The sequence below is a fragment of the Lichenostomus cassidix genome, chromosome 8 (genome assembly GCF_008360975.1).
Source record: "Lichenostomus cassidix isolate B80296 chromosome 8, HeHo_3.0, whole genome shotgun sequence".
Lineage (NCBI taxonomy): Eukaryota > Metazoa > Chordata > Aves > Passeriformes > Meliphagidae > Lichenostomus > Lichenostomus cassidix.
Window position 1 is genome coordinate 25,279,233 of NC_139489.1, and position 19,494 is coordinate 25,298,726.

The 19,494-nt window shown below is 52.8% G+C and overlaps 1 protein-coding gene across 1 annotated transcript; it reads right to left on the minus strand.

The window, feature by feature from the left end:
* Nucleotides 1–1,199: 1,199 nt before the first annotated feature.
* On the minus strand, nucleotides 1,200–16,824 carry RGSL1 (regulator of G protein signaling like 1). The gene is made up of 20 exons (XM_085068550.1): nucleotides 16,535–16,824; nucleotides 15,786–15,868; nucleotides 15,443–15,517; nucleotides 14,540–14,672; nucleotides 13,589–13,693; nucleotides 13,160–13,321; nucleotides 12,044–13,002; nucleotides 11,824–11,886; nucleotides 9,971–10,202; nucleotides 9,254–9,340; nucleotides 8,798–8,867; nucleotides 7,710–7,947; nucleotides 7,198–7,327; nucleotides 6,346–6,514; nucleotides 5,513–5,654; nucleotides 4,814–4,938; nucleotides 4,447–4,643; nucleotides 2,305–2,400; nucleotides 2,126–2,183; nucleotides 1,200–1,641 (listed from the first exon to the last, which is right to left on the minus strand). Exons 1-20 carry the CDS (start codon nucleotides 16,545–16,547, stop codon nucleotides 1,635–1,637), a joined length of 3,144 nt encoding a protein of 1,047 aa, XP_084924676.1. The 5' UTR covers nucleotides 16,548–16,824; the 3' UTR covers nucleotides 1,200–1,634.
* Between the last annotated feature and the right edge of the window lie 2,670 nt (nucleotides 16,825–19,494).

Genomic DNA, 19,494 nt, shown 5'->3' on the forward strand with positions numbered 1-19,494 from the left:
AGAGAAGAAACCTGTTCCATGCACAGCATCTGCAGAGCAGATTGCTCACAGAGCATCAGGCCATGGGAGGAAGGAATGCAGGGCTGGGAGTAAGGCTGGGGAAAACACCAGGCTGCCTCTCTCAGGAGGATGGGCCAGTGCTCTGTGAGATGCCAGGCAGGAGGGAGAACCGGTGGGTGGAATTGCAGCTGGGTGTTGTGGCAGTGTCTGGGGTACATCCCGGGGATGGAGGTGTCCTGGGGAGCCAGGGGCAGAGCCAGCTGCCCAGATTAGTGCAGTGGGATGTGCTGTTGGCTCCCAGCATCAGTGCCCACCTGGGGGGAGCTGCCTGCCTTTGCCGGATAGGTTTTGCAGCCCAAAAGTGTGATTTGGCCCCACATGCCCCATTCCCCTGCTGTCCTGCCTGTATTTGCTGTGCCTCTGCCTTTTTCCTGTCCTGGGGCCCCCTCAGCCCAGTGTGATGGGATCAGCTGCTCAACATGGCTCATCTGCTCCTCTGAAAAACAAAACCACAAACCAGCCCCCAGAAACAGCAGAGTGAAGGTTGGTCTTGGCTGTGGTTTTGCTGTGCTGAGCTTCAGGCACATCCATGAGGCCTTCGAGGGCCTTCAGCTGGGCTCAGGAGTGTTACTGCAAAGCTCACCAAAACACAGCAAGATTTTGGGGCTGAAAGCTTTTGGAGCAAAATCAACTTCCAGCACAAGGGCAATTTTGAGAGTTGGACACATTTGCTGTTGTTGGAATGGCTTCAGCTTCCCAAGACCTTCATTTAAATAAATGTTCTTGGACTTTGCATTTGTTTGGGTATTTTTGATCCTCCAGAAGGAAAGTGTTGATAATCATAACTGATAAGCATGAAACATGTTGTCATCTCCCTTAAAATGTACCTGTGTTATTCCCAGGATGCAGTCTTCTAGGATCTGGGATTAAAAAGTGGTTAAAAATAGCCCAAAATTACAAGACTGAGATCTTGCCGCTCACAAACTGATAAAGGTTGTGGTCTTTTCTTCATGAGGTCCAAAGAATATTTGTGATTTCTGCAGCTGCTTGACTGACTGGGCAAAGCCACTTGGACTCAATTTCACCTGGGGAAAATTAGGGTCTTTGCTATGATTTGGTTAGTGCTTTGTAAACATACTGGTTTAAAAAACAAACAAACAAAAACCACAACCAAAAAAAATAAAGACCTCAGCAAGAAAAGGATGCTGAAGGCCCAGTCAGGCATGAACTGATTTTGTTGGAAAATCAGAAAGGCTCTGGCAAGACAGGCACAACTCAGCACCCAAGCGCACCTGAGGAGTGACCCAGGTGGGCTCTCTCAGCCTTGCCACCCACAAGAAGTAATTAATTTGTGTGGAAAGGTGAGGAGCTGCGATACATTTTACAGCTCCATGTGAGGAAGGAGATTTGTGTGGTATTTCAGCTGGAAACACGTGCCATAGCCTGTCCCTGCCACGGCTGCAGAACTGTCAGCTGCTGGGCTGTCACCAGGTAAGCTGGAGGATGCTGTGAGTTGCTTTATTTTTAGGTCTGATTGCTGAGTAAGTGCAAACGATTCCATGTGTCCAGACTGCTCAGCTTCCTTGGATCACACCCGTGTGGGTGGGTGGTGTTTTGGGAGGGCTGTCCTTTCCTTAGTTCCTGCAGGGATGGGAGAGATGCTGCATCAGTGGCTGCTGTTGCTGGAGGCAGGGTGAGGGTGATCAGGGATAAACACACGGCTGTGTGCTCCCAGGGAGGAGTTCTGAGCATGGAGAGGGACCAGGGATGCTCTCAGGGAGGAGTTCTGGGCATCGAGAGGGATCAGGGATGCTCCCAGGGAGGAGTTCTGGGCATGGAGAGGGATCAGGGATGCTCCTAGGGAGGAGTTCTGGGCATGGAGAGGGACCAGGGATGATCCCAGGGAGGAGTTCTGGGCATGGACAGGGTGATCAGAGACCAGCACAGGGCTGTGTGCTCCCAGAGAGGAATTCTGGGCATGGAGAGGTGCAGCAGCTGGGAGTTTTCTGTGTTACTGGAGGTGGTGGGGGTAACCAGCATCCTACAGAAATCCTTGGGATTTAAGGGGAGTCCCAGGCTGTGCTGGTGTGGTTTGGAGGAGCTGAACACCTCTGACACCACCTACCTGCCCTGCAGGGCAGACTCGCTGAGTGAGGACATCTTCTCTGCACTTGGATCTGAATCTGAGGAAAACAACAGCACAAACTTCCCACCACTGGCTGCTGCAGGGAGCCCTAAATCCCAGCTCCCATCCCAGCAGAGCTCTCCTCAGCAGCAGGAGGGCCCCTTTCAGTGCTCCCTCACCTTTGTTATCCTCTGAAGGCTCTTTTTTCTTCTGGGGCCGTGGCAGCAGGAGCTCAAGGCCTCCTTCCAGCGTGAAGGTAAGGACAGGCCTTTTACCTGGGGAGGGATAAAAGATGGAGTGCTCTGATGGCAAATGAGGGAGGACAGCAGTGGTGTCCCCCTCGAATCATTTGGGGTTTGCCCAGAGCAGGAAGGGTGGCTGAGCAAGGACTTGAGTTACCCAGATCTCCTCGACTCACACTCTGCTCGGGCAGCGTGTCCAGGCTCAGCAGGCAGTGCCACAGTGACGCCTGGTGATGGCAGATGTGTCCCTGCCTGCCACCGCCCAGCCCTGCTCACACAGCCCTCAAAATGAGGAGGTTTTCTCTGGAATTACAGGTGTTATCCCCAGCAATTTCGGTGCTTTTTAAAAACCACTTTTCCCCCCTCAGGTTTTTATCTAAAGGTCAGAAAAGCAAGACTCTTAGATAAAGGTCGTTGGTGAAAGCATCAGGTGCAAAGAAGTGTCTCAGGAGCTGGTGTGGACATCAGCACAGTCAGAAAGAGCAGCTCTTTTGGGTCACACGCCTTGTCCCCCACATGCCAGGCAAGCTAAGGGATTTTTTCTGCCTGGCTCCTGTTACTCATCCCTGTGAGATGCAACAAGGAGCAGTGGCTTGGGGACTGTTGTCCCAGGGACAGTCCCTGTGGGATTAACGTCCCTGCTGGAGAGATCATAGTCTACTCTAGGTGACCAGAGCAGCTCCCACTCTGTGGCTGTAGGGAAACAGAGGTTGTGCTGCTCTGTGCCAACCCTTGCAACAGTTTGCAGTGATTTAATCACAGAATAATTTGTGTCAGAAGGGACCTTTCAAGGCCATCTAGTCCAGCCCCCAGCCACAAGCAGAGACACCTTCCACTAGACCAGGTTGCTCAGAGCCCCATCCAACCTGATCCTGAATGTTTCCAGGGATAGAGCTGCCACAGCTGCTCTGGGCAACCTGTGCCAGTGTTTTACCACCCTCTAGTGTAAAAAAGACTTCCTTATCTCTAATCTGGATCAGTTTGTTTAAATGTCTTTTTCTGAGCTCCCAGAAGACCCTGGCAAACACATCCTTGTCCTGGATAACACAGCCAGCAGCTCCTCTATGACATAAGGCTTCCGGCTTGTCCCTAGCTCAGAATACATGTGATACATGAGATTTTTCTGGGGTTTTTTTCTGATTTCTGCATTAAAACAACTATGTTTGAGAAGGTCCTGGGAGTGCAGTGAGGCTCTGTGACAAAGTGGACACCCAAGCTGAACATTGGATGTTGTCCATGGTAATACCCAAGGTGTGAGGTGGTTTAAGCTACAGACATGGCTTGGCATTCCTGGAGCACAGCCTGGCTGTGGAGCAGAAACTCAAGCCTGGAGGGATCCAAATCCTCGAACTCTGCTGCTTTTTAACCAGATTTTGACAGTGATAAATGACAGGGAGCAGAACAGCAGCTTGCTGACGCCCACTCATCCGTCAAAGCAAGATTAGTATGTGCCTATTTTGGTTTCCCTTTTAATCAAAAATCAATTAGACAATTTCCAAATGAATATTCAGCCAAGGAGCGGGTTGTCAGGCAGACTGACAGTGCTTAGCACCACTTGGTGTTTTTTAGTTTATTCAGTGTATTGAAACTAAACAAGTGAATGAGGAAGAAAAAACATCTCTTTTCCTGCAGATGTCACCTCAAATCCTGATGGAGCTTATTCTCCATTCCAGATATTCAAAGCACCCTCCATAAAATGCCACTGTGCCTCGTGTTTGGCTGCACAGTGGTTCTCCTTTTTCCTGCTCCCATTTGGCTTGCAACTCAAAAGATTGGGGCTTTTATTTCTGTTTCAGGGGGTGTGCCTGAATAATTTTAACTTGGTTATTGAAATAAATAGGAATTATGCAACAGCTCTTTGCTTGTGAAGTCTCTGTACTCACTTCCCTATTCACCAAAAGAAAAATTCTAAAATCCCACTGGACACTTTTGACAGGAAAAAAATATTCCATTCCATTTTTCCAGCAGACCTGCACCACATACACCCTGAAAGTTGTATGAAGGAGTGGCTCTTTTAAGGGGAACCCAGTGGAACACCAGACCCCCAGGTCTGGATGTGTCTGCACTGGAAGAACAAACCTGGAGCAAAACGTGTAGCAGAGGGAACAGCCACCAGCTTCTTGGGACTGAGGGTCTTGGGTGCTTTGGAGGTTTTTGCAGAACCTGAAGAGGCTGCAACCCTTCCCTCCTTGCGGCCCCGAGAGCTCCTGACCTCCTCATGGATCTCAGAGCTCATGTCCTCCCTATATCCCTTCATCACCTTCCAGGTGCAGAACCTGCGGGAGAAACACTGGAGACAGCAAAGCTCCAGGGAAATATCCCCAGCTGAGCTCCTGGGGAGTGTCTCATCTGCATTTTCAGCGTGTCAGAGGAGCAAGTGGCTGAAGATAAAGGCTGGCATGCACAGACCCTGCTCCACCTTGGGAGAGAGAGCATAGGTCGGTACCTTTTCCAGAAGTGCATCAGGATGGGGAAGAGGGTGACCTTGGCGCTCTGGTAGATGGCTCGTGTCAGTGGCCCCTTGGAAGATAAACGCCGGATTAGTTCCCTCTCTTTCTCAGAGATGTTGACCTGGGCACAGAAGAAACCAAAGCACTTTGCAGCAGTCCTGATGGGGCTAAGTTTCTCTCCCTGGCCCCACCTTAGCAGTCTTTGAGAAGAGACCCAAGTTACATCCTGGCTGCCTGCCCCAGACACAAGGGCAGGATCCCACCTGGATTTCTGTGGAAAGCATTGTGCCCTCCAAAGGGGAGATGGCAGAAGGGGATGCGGTGGGTGCAGTGGGGAGGGGATGATGGTGATGTTGGCCTCTGGAGAATGAAAAGACTGGATTGGAGATGTGCAGCACCATCCTGGTGCTGCAGCCCTGGCATTTCTCCAGCAGGTAATGGATCATCCCCATCTCTCCCGTCCTTATCCACATGCTTGTTCTCAATTTATCGGGATCTGGTGGGGGATTGTTTCCCATCCCTTCCAGCCCATGTGGAAGTCCCAAACTCCAGAGCACGCTCCAAAGCCGCACAGTAGATCCAGAGCCCTGCCTGGTTCCTCTTTCCCCACCACTGTTCCCAGCTGTGCCCCAATGGCCTTGGGCAATGAGCAGGCAGCTGCCTCCTGCCTTCCTGGGCGGGTCCCAGGGTCTCACCCGCAGCCTTGGGGGGATGTTAGAGTTCAGGAAGAGTCTGGTGATCATGTCACGTTTCTTTATGAGAAAGGAAATGTGCTTTTCTGACCGCTTTTTGCGGGGTTTTGCCACAGCTTCCACGGTGTCAGCAAACCTGGAAAACCTGCAAAGGCACAAGGGATCTTGCTCTGAGATAGGTGCTGGTAACTGCTAGGTTAGACAGTCATGTTCTTGCTTAATTTAGTATTTGCTTGGTCAGGAAAAGCAATCCACAAGGTGTGGAACAGTGACACAGGAGGTAGGAAAATCCACTTCCCTCTTCTACCACCCTTCTCCTGTGAATACCTCACAGGATTCACCTGGGGCAGGTGATGTTCCCCTTTTTTGGGAAAAGAGGGGGATTGAAAGCTGGGGATTTGCCTGTTGTGGGGGTATTGGCTGCAGGGCTGTGCTCACTGGCCATGGATTGCTCTTACAGGTTTGTTGGGAACACGGACAAAGTCAAGGGAGAAATGCCACCACAACTGGGACATGCAGAAAGGTGTAGGCAAATTGTTGGATTGCTTGAGACTACCAAACCAAAATGATTTCAAACAGGATCCCTGAGTCAAGAGATGACTGCAGGTTGAAAGGGGGGCTTTGGAGGACTCCATCAGAGAGGGGTTTGGGCCAGAGCCAAGGGATGCTGGTGCCCAGGCCAAGTTGGATGGCACTCTGAGCAGCCTGGTCCAGTGCAAGGTATCGCTGCCCATTGGAAGTGAGTTGGAATGAGATGAGCTTTAACGTCCCTCCCAGCCCAAACCATTCTGGGATTCTGTGGTGGCAACTGAGCACCTGGTGGAAAGGGCACTTACTTGTCCATCTCCAGGTAAAAGTGGAGGTCATCAACGAGGAAGTTGACACATATGACACGTTTGTCCAAAATGCGGCGTTTTATCAGTGTCACCTTTGCCCGCTGGGCTTTGCCCTTGCGGGAGCGGGAGGTCACCACAGGACTTTTGCTCTTCTCAGTGACAGGCAGGTCTGAGACAGGGAAGAGATGCTGTGCCCTGCTCCCCAGCACAGGCTTTGCTCCTTCACCTCACCTGTGCTTCCTTTACCTGCACTCAATTTGCTGAGGGCCTTTCTACCTCAGTGGACTACACCTTCCCCCTAGCTTAGTAATCTCATCCATCCCTCCTCCTCTTTGCACCCACAGAGTGTTTATGTTCACTGATTCCATAGGGAATGGCCTATTCCTAAAGCCTGCTGCTCTGTCTAGCTGTTGCCCTGGCTCTGACATGGCCCACAAGCAGATAATCAGTCAGGAGGAAAGGTAAAAATCTGGTTTTTTCCCCACATGCAAAACTATCTTGATCTAAATTGTGTGTTTAGTAGATCACTTTTCTAACTGCTTTTCCAGCCTCCTCTTAAACCTGTGTGTAAACTTTCTATTTAGGTCAGATCCCCATTGCCCGGAAAACAATTTCCTTTTGTTTATTTTTCTGGCCTGTCTCACCTTAGCTCCATTTAATGTTTCCTGGTTTGTTTTGGTTTTGTGGGTGTTTTTTTGTGGCAGGGATGCAAACTTGCATATACAACGTTATTTGACAGAGATGCAGCAGCGTAATGTGGCACTAAGTCATGGAGATGGGAGATAACTTCCCTGCCTAAACCCAGGCATGTCCTGGGTGGAGGAAGAAGGGGTGGCAGGACATTGGACATACTTTCCCTCATGTTTCTTCGCTCCAAACGGAGAAAGTCCTCAAATTCCACCCGGCGTTTGTAATTTTTCATATCCCTCTGGAACTTGCCGAAGCTCCTGACGAGCTCCCGGATGGCATCCCAGGCCCATGCCTGTGGAGACACAGATGGCATCAGCACTGGGGCTGCTCCCAGATGGAAGCCTCCTGTTTGGACCCACCACTGCGAGCTGGAGCAGCCTTGGCAGTGAGATTTGTGACCCATCCTTCGTCTTGCTTTCCAGTATTTCTCAGTTTCACTGGTGGCCACAGGTGATGGTGGGAATCGCTTGGCCAGTCCTGAGCAGATGTGGTGAAGTCTGCATGGAGCTGGACTCCAGAGCCTGTAGGAGGGGGCCTTTCCCTGCTGCCTTTTTGCAACTCTCCAAGTCTGACCCCCTCACCCCATTTAGCTGACACCACTTGTCCCACAGCATCTCCTCTCATTCTTGCCTGCAAACATCCTCAGCTTGCCAGCAGAGAGGGTCTTTCCTTACCATCTTCTGTGTCTTGAGGTCCTTTGTCCCTTCCTGCACAAGATAAGCACGCCTAGACTTGGGCTTTTTGCTCCAGCGCAGCAATTCCTCCTGCTCCTGCTCCTGCTCTTGATCCTGCTCCTGCTGCTTTCCCTTCTTCTTCTTCTGCTCCTGTTTTTGCACCTGCTTCTGCTTCTTCCTCTCCTGGTACTGCTCTTCCTCTTCTTCCTCCTCGTCCTCCTCACCCTCCTCATCAGCCCTGCCAGATGGGAGAGCAGAGAGCATCAAGGGCAGCCAGATGCATGAGGAGGGCACTGGTTTGATGGAAGAGTGGCTAAGGTGGGGAGCAACTGAAAGGGGATAGCCCAGGGGTTGGGGTCCCACTGGACTTCTGTTCCTGGAGGAGGTTGGATCATGATACAGGGCACTTGATCCCCTGCCCTGGGCTCTCTTCTGCACATGGCAGCCTTGGGAGTGTGTGTCCTGCTAATCTGCAGTGTTTCCTCCTCTAGTCCAGCACCCTGCAGGCCCAGAGGATATTTGGTAGGTTTGGGGTAAGGCTCTGGATGGAATATCAATGTACTGGCTGATGGTTCATAGAAAAATGCATTTATAGCAGTTGCTGTCTGGCCCCTTGGGGTGGGATGGATGTTGGGAGGAGTGCATTTGCATCACTGGGCTTAAGGAATCAGCTCAGCCCAGGTCCTCATCATAATTTTTCCATTTGCTTAATATCCCAGTGTGTAGTTGCAAGGACTCATGGCTGGAGTATTCCTGGGTGAGACACGAGTTCAGAGATGTAAGTATAGCTACAGAGTGATTTTAAGTGATTTTTCTGGGAATCTGAGCACCGCCCAGGTGCCATTCTGGGGTTTGATTGAGGGTGAAGTGCATGAGACCTGCACAAGATGTGAGGAGTAAATCTGGGCTGGGGGACAATGTGGTGTGTGTGTTTTTTTTCTCCTTTCCTCAGTAATTCTGCAGTTTAGACCCACAGGCCACCTATGCCTACACCTGAGAGGGCCAAATGATGCAACAAGGAGCAGTGGCACTACAGGGGAGCATGGGGAAAAATCTGAAAGAGTAGAAGTGACAAAGTCCTGCCAGACCTGCGTCTTTTGGATGCCTTCCTTGCAGCAGCAGCAGCCTTCTCTTTAGCAATCCTCTCAGATTCAATAGCTGTGGGGACAGAACAGGGTTGGCCTCTCCCTCAGGTGACAGGTGACAGCCAGAGCCTACTCCTGGAACCTGGAGCCTCCAGCTGGTCTCTGCATGGTGACTGGCTCAGGAGACACTAGGTACTGTGGGAGCTCTTCACCTCTCATGGTTTGACCTCCTCAGCATCTGGTTCTGAGAAATCCCCCACTCCCACCCTCCCTGACTGGATTAATTCCCCAGAACACAGCCTGTCAGGGGTGGAGAGGCTTTTCTATCCTTCTAAAGATGTTCCACCAGAAGATGGGATGCCAGCAGGGAAGACCCCCTCTTGCCCAGTCCCTGGAGCACCCACAGGGCTGTGATGGCTTGGAGCCCACTGTGCCTCTTGCCCATCAGACTGGACTCACCAAGTGCTGTATTCATGAACTGCAGAAGCTCCTCTTCCTCAGGTGGAGGCTCCACAGCCTTCTCATCTGCCATGATCCTCTGCAATTCTGCATCAGAGATGGGACAGGGGACAGGTCCAATGTCCATTACCTCTGGCCATGACAGCCCTTCAGCACTGGCTCTGAGGGCTGGATTTTGATTGTTACCTTCCCTGTCCCTTTGTATGTCCTGTTTGTTCCATGATCTACCCATGACTCTGCATTTCTTGGATACAGTTGAGGGCCCACAAGCTACCTCAGGGGTGCTACAGGTGTCCAGAAACTTGGTATTATTCTCCAAAGATTAAGTGACAGAATAAAGCTGAGGGGTTACTCTGGTACCACCAGCATGGCCAGCCCCAGCATCCTCAGGAGAAAGCCAAGATGTGGAATTGGGGTGGCAGCAGCCACTGCTGCTTTGGGCTTCAGTCACTTTGCTGCAGCCTTCGTTTGATCTGGTGACACAAGCCAGTGCAGGGATGTGGCATTTGGTGCCTCTGGTACTGGCAGGAGGGAATTTGGCCCTTAGGTCACTGCCAAAGCTTTGATCACAAATCAAGGCTCCCAGACCCCCTGTCCCTACCCACTCCATGATGTCCATGACCGGTTTAGGGTCATTGGTCACCGTTAGAGCATAAAATATGGTTTAGTGTCTTCAGCCAACGTGAGCCACAGCAGGAATTCAGAGCCTCCTCTTACCAGAGCTGCCCAGGAGCAGTTCCATGTCTGCCTGGATGGAGCCTCCTTTCTGGAGGTCCCGAGCAGCAAGCAATTGCCAGTGCTTGGAGGAGATCCTTTCCAAGCTCCTCGTGCCATGCAAGGTCTGGCTCAGCTTCAAGGCCTGGTTCATCCTCTGGGACAGGTGGAAATGTTGCCTTCTGCCAGCAGCACGGCCTGGCACCTCGGCCATGGGGACATCGCTCCCTGGAGCCTGCGGTGACAAGAGGGCAGGGTGATGGCACAGAGCACCTTCCCCATCTCCAGCACTGTGCCCACGTGTTTTACTGGGCTCAGCCTGCAAACCTGCCCGATTTAGATCTCTGCTTGAGCTTTGAGCAGTCTAGAAGGAACCTGTGTGAGCACAAAGCCCAGCACAGGCCTTCCAGCTACCCACGCAGCTGCTTAAAGCTGGGGTGTCCTGGGTTCAGGCAGGCACAGGTAGGCCAGATGCGGGCTTGCAGCTTTCCTGAAGAGTTCAACATCCCCCAGAAGGGCTAAAAACAACCCTGAAGGAGTCCCCAACAGCCTGGTAGCCTCATGTGGTGTTTTGTTGGCTGCTGTCCATGGAGCTGGCTCTGGCTGTTGCCCTGGGAATGCTTCCCTCATCCCCCCCGAGATCCTCCTGCAGGTTTTGCCTCTCCCCACAGACAGTTTGCCAAGCAGCAGGGGCAGAGTGGCTGTTATCTGGCAGAGATCTGAGAGCAGACACCAAAAATAACCCTGCTAAGCCCCCAGCAGTTCCCCTGACACCCGAGCAGGAGACCCGGGAGGAGTTTGGCGCAGGGGATGGTGCCCACAGAGAGCACTGCTGAAGTGCTAATTGCACTCCCAGACCAGGTCTGGCCTCGGAGGGGAGATTTCCTCGACAAGAGATGCTTAAAAACCTGGGCAGCTAATTAACTTCCAACCAAGAGCAGTTAATGAGTCTGGGTCAGGAGCTGCCAGCTGACTTTTCCAAACTGCTCAGCTCTCACTGGCTCAGGTTCTGGGAGCCATGTTTTTGAGGATACCAAGCCCTGACAGCCTCTCCTTAACACTTCCAGGACCAGCTGCTGATTTTACATTTCATTTTGGGGAAAACGGTTGGTTTGAAGAACACCATCTGCAGTGAGAAAAACTGTCTACATAGATTGTGCAGGTACCAAAGCAGGTGGGATGCTCAGGGAACTCTGTCTGCAAGGAGGTCTCTGGGTGTAAGGCTAGAATTTGGGATAGCTATTATGGGATTTCTGATGCCAGGAGGAATAATAGTCTGGGAAGAGTGCTTGTGTGACTCTGATTTCTTATATCATCCTTTTTGGTGGAAAAACATACGTGGAAAACTTGATGGTGGTTGAGTCATAGGCTAAAAGGCTGCATGGCCTCTTTCCCCCTGTGCTGGCCAGCTGCTGGTGCTGGGACAGGGTCACCCCACGTGTGTCATGCACATGAGTCACATTAATAGCACTAATAATTACACATTAATAGCACGGTGAGGAAAAAAGCCAGGGGGAGATCAATTCCCAGAAGAGCTGGTCTCACCCCTGCCTACCCTAAAATACTGCAATTAGTTTCTCCCTGCTTTTAGGCTGGGTCACAGCCTGTCTCAGGAGAGCTCTTGCAGGGTGTGTCTGCAGTGCTGCCAACTTAATGGAAGAGCTAATGATCATTGCTCCAGGCAGCTGGAGCAGGAGGATGTGCTGTGTCACCCTGTGGCAGCATTGGCTGGGGACATCGTGGGATGCTGGACCACTGCAGCCAATGCTGGGCTTATCCTCTCTCCCTTTCCAACTTTTCACATCTCCACAGGTGCCTCCACACCCCCCGAGGATGCCCCTGTGCATCCTCCTTACCAAAAACTGGAGGAACGTCCTGTCATCATCAGCCAGAAATTCCTCATAGGAGGAGCAGAGCACCTGAGGAGGAGCAAAGGGGGATTGTCCCCAGTCAGTGTTCCAGCAGCAAACAGCATCCCCCAGCCCTGCTGTACCCCAAGGTCACAGTGGTGGTGCCACAGGGGTGCCAATGCCAGCTGTACCTCCCAGTCTGACCACTGCCAGCACCCCAGTGTACCTTACAAATCTCCATCTGGGCTCTGAATATCCAAGGGGAGAATTCCCCAGTTATCAGATGGTTCCACAAACTTGTGAGAGTCCTGGTCTCCAAGGGAAGCTTCTCAATGCTGCCCTCCTCCAGGTACGTCTTGCAGATCCTCTCCCCGATCAAATGGCGCAGGAAGAAGCTATTTTCTCTGCTGGAGTCCAGCACCACAGGCAGAAACTCCTCCAGGTCGTGCCACAGGTCCAGGAGATGAGTCTCCATGGGCCGGTTCTGGCGCTGCAGGAAGTCTCTGAAGGGCCGTCCTGCACAGGCCTCGGCACTAAGGGCCCAGGGGAGGAAATCTAAGGTCTTGACTGATGTTTTCAGGGATGGCAGCTGGGCAAGGGATGCAGAGGGAGGCAGGTCAAAGAAGATTTTCTCCTTACAGAGGTCTTCTAGATCCTGCTCTGCACTGAACCCAGGTCTTCCAGGAAAGGCTACTCCTCTTTTGCCTCCAAAGGCAGTATTTGCAGGATGCTCTGACTGCTGGGGAATCGATCCCAAAGCATCCTTATCCAGACACATTTCCTCTGTGCTCTCAGCTGGCCCTGGCTGCCTCTCTGGTTTCACCTGAACAGTGGCCCTCTTCAATTCTTGGGTGTCTCTCCTCTTCTTCACCAGAGCCCAGATCTCTGCTTTGGCCTTCAGGCTGCAGTAGGGCCCTGCCACACCCTGGCTCCTTTTGATGTGCATGGTGGGGAGGGGCTCCGAAAGGCCTGGGGGCTCCTGCCAGCTGGCCTGCGATAAACGCTCCTGATATTCCTGGAGCAATGCCTGGCATGACTCCTCTTCCTCCATTCTTGTCTTGCAATCCATGAAGAATTTAGGGAGCCAGTAGCTCTGAATCATATAAAGCACCTGTTCCTGCATTTGGATTAGGATGTCCATCCTGGTGCTGATGGACTGGATGTGCTTGGCTTTTGGCAGTGATCCTGAAATGGATGCAGGGAATTACGACGGGGAGATGGCTCCATGGAGGCTGTTGCCCAGCCAAACCAAGCAGGTGATGGTATCCCATCTCCCTGGGAGCATCCAGAAAAAACCCCCTCTGCAAGGGCAGGGCTCATCCCCAACTCCCATGTTTCTTACCAACGATGGTGGTGCAGAGGGTGAAGACGCTGGAGCCTTCACGCAGGTGAGTGGCTCTCAGCCTGTGCAGCAGGGACAAGAACAGCTCCCTCTGGCTCATATCGAACTGATCCAGACCCAGGAGCCTTTCAGTGGTGAGCCAGAAGTCAATCAGTTCTTCCCCTATGGATCAGACAAGGGATGGGAGTTGGAAGGAGTCCCTGAAAGCCCCGAGGACGGATGAAGCAGAAGGAAAGATCACCTGGATGAACTGAAGGAACAGAGCAGAGAAGAGCCAGAGTTGTGCATCTCCCTGCCAGCTCTGCTGCTTGCTCACCATCCAAAGCTTTCTCTGGGATCTTACCAGTGCCCCCAGCTCTGTGCCAGTGTCCTGCTGGGCAGGTGGCTCATGGCTGGCTGGGAAGGGGCTGTGGAGCTTCCCATGCCCACCTGCTGTTCCTCGGACGAAGGCGCAGAAGTGCCGCATGCCGTGGCTCCCGCTGATGCACTTCTCCAGCAGCCACTGGTCAGCACTCTGCCAGTTCAGGAGCTCTGCTGTGGGTCACAGTGCACAGGTGGCATCAGAGGTTGCCTGCAGGATCCCAAGAAAGCCCTCCAACCCCCTCCAACCTCCCTGGCAGAAGCTGCTGTGGGGCAGCAGTGCTGTGGGACAGGAGACCAGCAAATCACCCTGAACTGGGAGTTTCAGACAGGCTATGGGATGCACTTGTGGTGTTTGCAAGGATAACCTCCTCCTGTCAGGGACAAAAAATGTCCATCTTTTTTTGCCTGAGTTTGGGACTTGCCCTCAACTTCCTCCCTCCAGCTTTGAGTTTCAACCCCAGTGAGGAAGCAGCAGCAATATACTCAGGAAAAGCCTTGATGAATTGCTTATTTTTCTGAAATGAGAATCTGCATTCGTGCTGCCACAGCTTTCTTTCCAGTGGCAGTTGACACACAGGTTGATGAAGCACCTGGCGGGACTCAGATGGCTCATTTTAGGGGCAAAGCAAGCACAATCCAGACTTGTTGCCAGTAAGACAGACCAGAGCCGTTTTCCCAGGGCACCCCTGCACAGCAGCAAACCTGAAACATCAGCACCTCAGTTTCCCGTGCCTCAGGATGCTCTCCAGCCCCGCTCCACCCCTGGACCCCTCGGTAAACCCTGCTAGGCAGTACTTAGCGAGCCTGTATTAACGGGGCGGTGGAGTAAATCCCTGCACATCCCATCGAAGCCCTGGGATCTGCTGCATCCCTAAAAATGGGATGTGCAACGCCTTCTAAACCCGGAGCAGAGGCACGACCCACTGGGCAGGCACCAGGCAGTGACAGCCCCGGAGCGAGGAAGCCCAGCGGCATAGGAGAAGCCGATCCGATTTCCTCCGTGCCGCGATGACTCACCTGCTTCCCCCGAGCGAATGAAACCCAGCAGCTTCTGACAGAGGGCGAGGTGGAGGCTCAGGCTGGATTTGCAGAAGTGAGGCAGTCGGTGCTTTTCCAACCAAGCCAGTAAAGCCGCGGGGCTGGGATCATCCTGCGTTGCAAGCCCCGTGCCCAAGGAGAGGATTAGCTGGGAGCAAGGAGCCGGCTCCTGCCTGGGGATTGGGGTGAGTAACGGGTCCCTGCTACAGGGGAACGAGGTGGGGAAGGTGCCCTGTTGCTTTATGGCGATGAAAGCCACCCTGGTGCTGAGGAGGAAGGGGGATACTGAAGTTATAACCCCTGTTTGTGCCCCAAAAGCTCTGCCTGCAAACGTGGGAGCTCCGGCTGCCTGCAAGGCTTCCTGCGAGGCTGCCTTTCCTCACAGCCTGCCTGCCTTCCCAGAGCCCCGGCAGGGAGGCATGGCAGCCTCCCGGGAGCTGCCAGAGGAGCAGATTCCCTTTTGCTTTGGGATCCGAGCGCTGCGAGCGGCGCTGGCGGCTGTGGGGAACGAGGATGTGCGTGGGGAGGGCTGAGCCAGCCTGGTGATCAACAGGGCTTCACTCCTGTTGAATTCAGGAGGAATACAGGACAAGGGGCTGATGTTTGTGTCCTTCCCTGCCACCACACATGCTCTCCTTCGCTCCAGCTCTCGCTGTTTATAGACCGACCCCATAAACTGCAGCAGGACTTTAAATGGCTTGTGCTCCGCCCAGGGTTTAAAAGCGAAATGACGCCTGGGTTTGAAATGATCGCCCAGCTGCACCAACAGGACAGCCAGAGAGGGGCCTTGGCAATGAGAAACTAGCTCCTTCCCTCCCCTGCCCTGTGCCCTCCCTCCCTCCTGCTCTGCCTCCTCCCTCCTAACAGGGGGCATGTTCTCACCAGGTGGCTCGGCAGCTCTGGCCACAGGTACCACCGGCCCGTGCTGCTGATGTAAATGGGTGTCTGGCCAAAAACCTGGATCAGAACGGAAAGGAAGAGCTGAAAGAGATGGAGAGTGGCAGTGGACCCCAGAGCCCAGCTGTTCTAGTCAGTTCCCACTATACAGAATGGCATCGAATTCCCTTTCAGACCTCTATCTCCAAATCGAGATCCTCAGGTTTCCCTCATTTTCCAGCCTGAATAAGGTATATTCCCATTTTCCCTGGGGCCTCTAATGCCACAGAAAGTTCACCTGAGGAGAGCTCAGAAAGGTCCCAGGTTTTATTGTGCAGAGTGGACTTACGGGAAGGTTCAGAAACGTGTTGAAAAAGTCAACAAAAACATCATCTCTCAGCAGCAGCCTCAGGTCTTTGGAGGCTATGGATGCTACAGGGGGAGAAGAGAAAGTTACCTGGGATTTGTGTTGCCAGGTGTGATATCAATGCGAACCAAAGGAGGAGTTTTGAGGGCAATCAGCTTTAGGGGTATGTGGTACAAGCTTGTCCTGTGCACACACGAGAGGATTTGGGATTTGGACCTGGGGCAGTCTGTGAAATGTGTTTTGGGATGGGTGGCACAGGCTGTTGGAAAGCACCAGGTTCAGCAGCATGCAGGAGCTGGGAATTTTGAATGGCAGCTCCCTAAACAGCAAAGGTATGAGGTTCATAGAGGCTGGGCACAAATGCTGTGGCATCCTTAGGGCAGGAGAAGGGAGGTGCAATGGCTGGAGGGCACAAGCTGTGCTCCTCTGCCTTACCCAGACACTGGGCATAACCCACCCTATCCACCCCAGACTCAATGCAAGTGTCAGTGCCCAACACCTCCCACTATCCATGAAGTTTTATTCATGTCTGCAAGATGTGGATGCAAGAAGGTGGGCTGGCATCAGCCTGCCAGTGGATGGATGTCCTTGGAAATATCCTCATCCATGAAGGCACAGCTGTGTTAAAGGGAAGACCCACATTTCAAAGCCTAATGCTGAGTTTTTTCCCCTTTGTCCACCTTTTGGGCTGTGTTTGGAGGGGCTGAAGCCCCAGGCAAAGTGTAACTCACCAGCAGTCATCATGATGGTGCTGTGTTCCGGTGCTGTGTTCCGAAGTGCCACCCTGATTGTGACACACTTATTCTGGTGACTTCTAGGGGGCTGTAGGGCTCTTGGGGACCACAGGGCTCTCAGCACCTCCCTCCTGGCTGTCCTACAGGCCTGCTTAGGCTGCAGAGGAGAATACTGAGAGAGGATCTGATCAGTGTCTGTATGTGCCTGAAGGGGGGATGTCCAGAGGATGGAGCCAGGCTCTCCTTGGTGGTACTGAGCAATAGAATGAGCAGGAACTGGAACAGAAACTGAACATGAGGAAAAACTTTATTGTAATGGTGACTGAGCACTGGAACATGTTGCCTTGAGAGGTTGTGGAGTCTCCCTTACTGGAGACATTTGAAAACCATCTGGGCACAATCCTCATTACTGTGCTCAGGGGATCCTGCTTGAGCAGAGACACTGGACCAGGTGATGTCCATCCCTTCTGGCCTTACCCATCCTGCGATTCTGTGAAATGTCAGTTTTTAAATCCCCAGCCCTGCAGGCACATTTGGGCAGTGAAATGAAACCCTTCCCCTCTCCCTGCCTGGACAAACTTCTCGCCTTCAACGCAGGTTCCTGGAGACACCTCAGCACTGGGTGTGGTCACTGTCAGTGCATCTGCTTTTTAGGGACTGAAATTTCACAGGACACTCCTCTGTGTCTGCCCCAAACACACCAACCTCAAATTTCTAATCAGCTGTCTTGCTTCATCAGATCTGGGGCTGAGACCCAACCTTGGAGATCCTCCATGTGGAAGAGGTGAAGGAGAAAAAAGAAGGAACACATCTCGCAGCAGCAGTGACCTGTTTTCCTGTCAGGAGGAGGAATCTGCTCCCCAGGTGGGTATTTGATTCCACTGTTTGTAATGCCAGACCTGGGAGCACCCGCGGTCTGCACAGGCAGCAGAGGGGCAGGGCAGTGTCCCACAGTGTCCCCAGGAGCGGGGCCACCTCACGAGGTGGCGCTGTCAAATCAGGAATGCGAAGCTGTTCCCAGCAGCAACAGGGCTCTGCATCTCAGCCACCGGCTGGTGACTCCACAGCGGCAACGAGCACAGGGACAGCTCCCAGTTATTGTGGGGTTGGTGCTGGGAACCCCACGGGGACAGTCCTGGGCTACTGGCACTGGCACAGCCTCTTGGGGATGTACATTCACCTTTCCTCAGTCACAGCCCGGCCACATGGGCTGGTCATTGTGCCAAACCCCAAATTGATGTGGGGAGGTGAAGGGGCATCCACAACACATCTGCTCGTCCCAGTGGTGTCAGGCAGAATTGCAGGAAGAAGCTACGGGAGACCCCAGGAGGAGTAGCTCCGATCACGGATCCAGAAAGATTTATGCTGCTGAGCCCAAGAGATGAGAGGTGGGGCTAGGAATGAGCGGGATTGGTGGCTGTCTCACACATATAAGACTCAAAAATCCTCAGGGAAAGGTTGAAACTTGAAAATATTAATACATTTTTCCAGTTGGCAACTGAGCAAATGCCCAGTAGGATCCTCACTTAGGCTGGGGTGGCTCCTTGCGTGCTCATGCAGCTCTGGACTGACCTCAGTGGGACTGTGATGACTGCTGCCAGGAAAGGATCAAGGTTGTGAGCAGGAACAGCCAACATGGTTACTGTGGGAGGGCACAGGGTCATTTCCACAGTTTCTCCCCAAAAGGAGACCCTAAGAGGTGTGGCAGGATGGAGCTCTGCTCAGCCTGGCTGCAGCTTCCCAGGTTTTCCCAGGGCACATCGTCTCCTCACAAGAGGAGCTCACGTGAGCTGGGTGGCTGTTTAGGAAAAATCAAAAAAGGTTTTAAAAAAAGAGGTGGACACATGAGCACAACCCAGATTTTGAAGGAAGCTCGGAGTGGCTGGACTCCATAAAAGATAAGGGCAAGGTTGCAACATCAAACACGTCAGGAGGGCTTTGCTCCCCCTCTGCCCCAGCCTGAACCACCCATGTCCTCCATCCCTGTCGTGGGGAGCAGCCCTCCCTTGGCAGGCCCGAGGTGACCAGTGGCAGAGCCTCACGTTCCCAGGGCGGCAGAGGGGATGGCACAGCAATTTTTATCCTTGCCCAACATCAGCTGGCTCTGTTCCCCACGGTGGTAAAGTCCAAGGCTGCCCAAACACAGGGGCAGCCTCACTGCCTGTGGTCACTGGCCACCCACAGCCTCCCCCAGCAGCCCTGCCGGTCCCTTTTGGTGCCATCAGGAGGGTGGGGGTTGCTTCCCCCCCACCCCGAACACCTCAGCATTTCTTCTGGTCCTGGGTCATGGTCTAGAGCCTCAGTAACCTGGGAAACTCCAGCCTGAGTGCACAAACCTGCTCTCCCCTCTAGCATAAGTATTACATCCCCACCATGAGCTTTTGGGGGAAGATTTGGGATCTTTTCCCCCCTGCACAGCCTTATCCTGTTCTCATATAAATAGTTTATAGGACACTGGGCCCACAGCACCTTAAAACCAGAGTTGCCCAAGGTCTGAGGAATACCAGTTCAGCCTTAAATATTAATTCCTTTCTGGAACACATTGCAATTATTTTTTTATATGTGACTTTCATGATCAGTCTCCTGAGTGCATAAGATCTGTTTGCTCAGCCAGGACACCACTGGTGTTTCCTTCAGGAGTGTTTTTGAGCCTGCTGCCATCTGTCTGTGGTTTCCTTGCTTGGGACTGTCCGTGCAGGCTGGGCTCTGTCCCTTACACCTGACAGCCCCAGTGGCAGGCTCTGCCTTCACTTGTCTCCTCTCCAGCTGAAGCAGAACCTCTGGTGTAACCCTATCCGAGTGTCTGGGGCTGTTGACTTCAGTAGCCTGAGTTAAGTATGTGTTGTGGCACGACAGGGACCTAATTCAGCAACCAGGGAGGGACAGGGGCAGCAGCACTTTGCTGTTACCTTTTATAATTTACAATGTCAGGCCCAGATTCACCATTTAATCCACTT

Excerpts from the sequence above, each read along its gene's own strand:
- RGSL1 (XM_085068550.1), bottom strand. Across the intron at positions 13,003-13,159 it reads CCTCTGCACCACCATCGTTG|GATCACTGCCAAAAGCCAAG; the intron begins GTAAGAAACATG and ends CATCCATTTCAG. Across the intron at positions 2,184-2,304 it reads GCCTTCAGAGGATAACAAAG|ATTCAGATCCAAGTGCAGAG; the intron begins GTGAGGGAGCAC and ends TGTTTTCCTCAG.